We start from the raw sequence: 5,200 nt of genomic DNA, 5'->3' as shown, positions 1-5,200 counted from the left end.
TTCCTCCCTCCCATTTTCTTTCCCTCCTTCCTTCCTCCTTCCCTTCCCTCGCCCCCCTTCCTTCTTTCCCTCCCTTCTTCCATTCCTCCTTCTTTCCCTCCCTTTTCCCCTTCTTCTTTCCTTCCTTTCTTCCTCCTTCTCTTCCTTTCCCTTCCCTCCAAGAAATATAGCTCCCCCATTATTCCCTGCTCTGAACCTTTTCTAATCTCTCAGGTATGAGAATGAGTTGGCCCTACGTCAGAGTGTAGAGGCTGACATCAATGGCCTGCGCAGGGTGCTGGATGAATTGACCCTGGCCAAGGCTGATCTGGAGATGCAGATTGAGACCCTGAATGAGGAAATGGCCTACCTTAAGAAGAACCATGAGGAGGTGAGAGGAAGAGACAGTGAGAAGAATGGCCTGCGGCCAATTAATCCTTCACCCAATAGGAGCAAAGATTTGGATTTAGAGTTGGAAGAGAATTTAGAATTAGTGATCCTTAGGTCAACTTGCCCAAAGTCACATAGGTAGAAATTGGGACAACTAGTATTTGAACAGTAGACCTTTAACCCAGCCTTTTCCACCTTGTGCAGTACTACATAGGAGGGATCCAGGGGATGATCTCGAATTCGAGGACAGCAGGATGGTTTCTGAATGGTCCCATTTCACTCAGCCAGGCTGTGTTTCTTTGCAGCAGCCACAGCCTGGAGGAAGAGCTCAGCTCTTCAGGAATGTCGCCACAAGGCATGCCCAAACAGAGAGATTTGGGTGGCCAGGGTTCTCTTAGGTCCAAGCAGGACATTTATACCTAGACTTGCTCAGGTATAAATGGGGAATGAAGGTGGCCAATACTGCTGGGTCACTGAACTGGGAAATAACCTTGAGTAAACAGCTATGTTTCGGTTTCCCTCTCTGCAGACTTCGATGATTGGCCCCCTTCCCTGTCTTTGAGGGAAGAAACACATTCTCTCCCAGTCCATGAATGAGATGGCGAGATGCCCCAAGAATCCATTCTCCCTTTCCCTATTCCTAACCTCCAGGGCTGGAAGCAGGATGCCCACTCAGTCCTTCTTTCCATCCCTTCAGGAAATGAAAGAATACCAGAACCAGATGGTGGGCCAGGTCAACGTGGAGATGGATGCAGCCCCAGGAGTAGACCTGACCCGAGTGCTTTCTGAGATGCGAGAGCAATATGAAGCCATTGCAGATAAGAATCGGCGAGAAGCTGAGGCCTGGTTCTTCAGCAAGGTGAATCTATATGCAAGACCCCCTGCTTGAGACCTTCAGTGCTTCTTGGTGGTCTTTTGGGAACAGACTGCCTCAGGCAGCCACCCTTGGGATGGGGTTTATCCATCTTTGTGGGATTCTTGCAGACTGAAGAACTGAACAAAGAGGTGGCTTCCAGCACAGAAATGATCCAGACTAGCAAGACGGAGATCACTGACCTGAGACGCACGCTCCAGGGGCTGGAGATCGAGCTGCAGTCTCAGCTCAGCATGGTAGGCACCCCCTCCCCTCCTTTCCCGAAGCTCCCTCTTGCCTGCATCCCGGTCACCAGTCAGGCCCTTTTCATGCTTTCCTCTCCTTTGCTTCATCAGAAAGCAGGGTTGGAGAGCTCCTTGGCAGAGACAGAGTGCCGCTATGCCACCCAGCTGCAGCAGATCCAAGGGCTGATCAGCAACATCGAGGCCCAGCTGAGTGAGCTCCGGAATGAGATGGAATGTCAGAACCAGCAGTACCAGATCCTGCTGGACATCAAGACCCGGCTGGAGCAGGAGATCGCCACCTACCGTAACCTGCTGGAGGGCCAGGACTCAAAGTAGGCAAAAGGCTATACTCCTGGTGGAACCATCAGTGGGGTGCTGATTTTTTCTTCAAGCGGGGACGTCAGAGGGGAGGGGTTTGAGAATCCCATCTAGAGAGAGGCCTAAATTGAGGGAACTGGTTTGGATGGTCCCAACTCTTTTGGAGAGAAGAGTTTTAGGACCTCAAGGCACTGGGAACTTAAAAAGATTTGGCCAACCCTTTCAATTTATAGATGAGGAAACTATGGCCAGGAGCAAGAAAATGTCTTACGGGGAAGATCCAGGACTGAGTCAGATTTCTTTTGACTCCTTTTCCAGTAGATTTCCCACTGCACCATACTGATTGGAAATGAAGACATAAGGTTCTAGACTTAGAGTAAGAAGGGATCTTTGAGGCCATCAAAACCCCAACCATTCATTTTGCAAATGAGGGAACCGAGGCCTAGAGAGGTAGATGACTTGCCTAGGATCACATGGCTAGTAAATGTCTGAGGGCAGGGTTTGAAGTCAGGTTTTCCTGACTCTAAGATCAGTACTCTATCGACTGGGCCATTTAAGTTTCCTCAAAGTTTGGAATGCCTTTTGCTCCACTCTTGCCCATGTAGACTCCAGTAAGTAGGACATGACCACTTGTCCTTATCCCCAGTTGATGGGTTTGAGTCTGGACTCCAACATATACTAGCTTTATGGCTGTGTGAAAAGTATTTAATCTCTCTGTGTCTCTGTTTCCTCAACTATGAAATTGGAGAATTGGGTTAAATGTTCTCTATTATCCCTTGGAGTTCCAAATCTTATGAATCTATAAATCATTTAACAAGTCTGAACCTCAATTTACATATCCATAAAATGGGATCAATAATACTTGCATTAGGTACTTCACAGAAAAAGAATATAATATGCCATCCTGAAAGAAAGTGACTATACTGAACTTTATCCCAGGAGATCTCACATAGGGCTTTGCTCATAGTGAGTAGTTCATAATATATATTGAACGAAATCTTCCCCTTTCCTCTTTTCCAGGATGGTTGGCTTCAGTACCAGAGAAGGTAAAGGCATTTGACGTGTCTTGCTTGGGCAAGGGCTGGATGAGGTTTGGGGAAATGTGGAAATGGCTATGGATTTTTTCCCAGAAGCCCGCGAGGCAGAACATTGGAGGCATCTTTGTGCCTATTTTCATTATGAAGTGGCTTCTCCTATGATCTACATTTTCTTCTCTAATAGGCTTCTATTTCTCCTTCTGATCCCCCCTCTTCCAAGTGAGAGACGTTGTTCATTCATTCACTCACTCATTCATTCCCTTTTTCTCCAACTGAGAGATATTCATTCATTTATTCAACACTTATTAAGCCAATAGCATACACAATGAGAGATACTAGGCTGAAATGAAGGGAGTAGGGCTAGATGATTATTAGTGAGAAGGGAAGATCTTCCAGTACTAAAGAAGTGACAGTCCTACTCTGTGTTTGTTTTTTTTCTCCCTAGTTAGACATCAAGACCAGGGACTCTTAACCTGGATTCCCCGACTTTGTTTTTTGAATTATTTGATAACTGTGTTTGTTTTTTTATGATATTTTAAAAATATGATGGTTTTTATAGACCTCTGTATTTTATTTTATGCTTTTAAAAACATTATTCTGAGAAGGGTTTCATATGCTTCACCAAACTTTAAGTCTATGATGCAAAATGGTTAAGCACCTGTTCCAATGGTGTGCTAGTAAATGTAACAATTAAGTTCCCCACCTCAAAAATGGTATGCAGAAGACACATTCTTTTTTTTTTTTAATGGCCCATCTCTCAAGACATCTGTTTATCCCATCCCTTTTATCCCATCTATACCTATGTATAGATTTAGGGATGGCTGAAGGCAGAGCTTCGGTCTTATTGGAATTTCCTTCGGTCCCTTGCCAAATATCTTATATAGGGTAGGTTCTAAATACGTTTAGTGAACAAATGAATGGTTTCATATCAGGGATGCTGATGCTCTCAGAGTCTCCCTGTTCTCTCAGATCTGACCAAAAGACCTGGCCTGAAACTGGAGAAAGATGGGCTTTCCTGCCTGTCTCTGTCTCTGTCTCTCTTTCTCTCACATTCCTTCTCTCTCTCATTTTCCTATAGGTTCCCTTAGTGGAGGTGGTGGTAGCAGCAGCAGTAGCAGCAGCAGCAGAATCCGCATCAACATGGAGGAGTCAGTGGATGGGAAGGTGGTTTCTTCCCGAAAAAGGGAAATCTAAATCTTCACTTCAGGAGAATAAGGAAGTCCCTCACCTGACGGGCTGAGAGCACAAGCACCCAATGGGGAGGAGGAAGGAAAGTCCAGTCCTTGCCCTGGGAGTGGGATGGCAAACATAGAACCTGTCATACTCTTATTGTTTCTCTCCTCTCCTTTCTCCCCATCCCACTATACCTCCTTTTTCAGCAGTATATTCCTAGGGTGGAAGCTAGGGGAAGCGATTGTATTTTGTAACCAGTGCTCAACTGTGCTGTTTCTTTCTGTGAAATAAAGTTTTTTTTTCTTTCTTTTGCAAATCCTCTTTTGCTGTGGGTCCAGCTTTTCTTGAACTGGTGTTCATGGAGGGTTATGGAATTACTGAACTAAGATGAGGTTCACACACAGTCTTTTCTCCCTTCCCTTTTTTCTTAACCTTTATTGAGCTCTTATTCTGGGGGAATTTCCAGGGTTTTGTCGGTAAATATTGCTGCCTAATGGAATGGTGCCTCTTCATGTATTATATATAATAGAGAGACATCAGGGTTTAGAGGATAGGCTACTAGACTGAAAGTCAGGAAAACCTGGGCTCAGGGCCCCTATCAGAAACTTATAAGCTATGTCACCATGTACAAGTCATTAGGCTTCTGTAAAATTTGTAAAGGTCAGCTAGATATTGCAGAATAGAGTGCTGAGCCTGGAGTCATCTTCCTGAGTTCAAACCTGGCCTTAGACACTTACGAACAATGAGATCCTGGGCAAGTCATTTCACCCTGTTTGCCTCAGTTTCCACATCTGTCAAATGTTCTGGAGAAGGAAGTGGAAAACCACCCAAGTATCTTTGTCAAGAGAACCCCAAAAGGAGTCATGAAGAATCGGACATGCCTGAACAACAACAAAAATCTGTAAAGTGAGGGAACTGGACTCATTAGTCTATAAGGTCCCTTCTAGCTCTCATTCTCATACTATAATAGGGTAGTGTGGTTGAATAGACAAAATTCTGAATTTGGAGGCAGGAAGTTTCAAATCCCACCTCTGAGACTTATATGCTATGAGACCTTGGACATTCGCATATTATCAGTCATGCCTCTCCTCACCTGTCAAGTCTCTTCTTCCCTTCAAAGTACTAGTGAAAAGGTATTTTCTTCAATGAAGTCTTCTCTGATTCAGCAGTGTGTAATTCCAGTTATTGATTATGTCTAGTGGTCA

The 5,200-nt window shown here is 44.8% G+C and overlaps 1 protein-coding gene across 1 annotated transcript; it reads left to right on the top strand.

Annotated features, from left to right (window-relative positions):
• Positions 1-214: 214 nt before the first annotated feature.
• On the top strand, positions 215-4,016 carry LOC123254222 (keratin, type I cytoskeletal 15-like). Its single transcript, XM_044683277.1, has 6 exons — positions 215-370; positions 1,067-1,228; positions 1,354-1,479; positions 1,579-1,799; positions 2,806-2,831; positions 3,901-4,016. Exons 1-6 carry the CDS (start codon positions 314-316, stop codon positions 4,014-4,016), a joined length of 708 nt encoding a protein of 235 aa, XP_044539212.1. The 5' UTR covers positions 215-313.
• The last annotated feature ends 1,184 nt before the right edge of the window (positions 4,017-5,200 follow it).

The sequence above is a fragment of the Gracilinanus agilis genome, unplaced genomic scaffold (assembly GCF_016433145.1).
Source record: "Gracilinanus agilis isolate LMUSP501 unplaced genomic scaffold, AgileGrace unplaced_scaffold17944, whole genome shotgun sequence".
NCBI classification, from domain to species: Eukaryota; Metazoa; Chordata; class Mammalia; order Didelphimorphia; family Didelphidae; genus Gracilinanus; species Gracilinanus agilis.
Note: the sequence above shows the minus strand (reverse complement) of the source record. Positions and strands in the feature narration are given on the sequence as shown.

Coding starts and splice junctions, on each gene's coding strand:
- LOC123254222 (XM_044683277.1), top strand. CDS start 314: ATGCAGATTGAGACCCTGAATGAGGAAATGGCCTACCTTAAGAAGAAC. Junction 371..1,066: donor TTAAGAAGAACCATGAGGAG/GTGAGAGGAAGA, acceptor CCATCCCTTCAG/GAAATGAAAGAATACCAGAA. Junction 1,800..2,805: donor CTGGAGGGCCAGGACTCAAA/GTAGGCAAAAGG, acceptor CCTCTTTTCCAG/GATGGTTGGCTTCAGTACCA.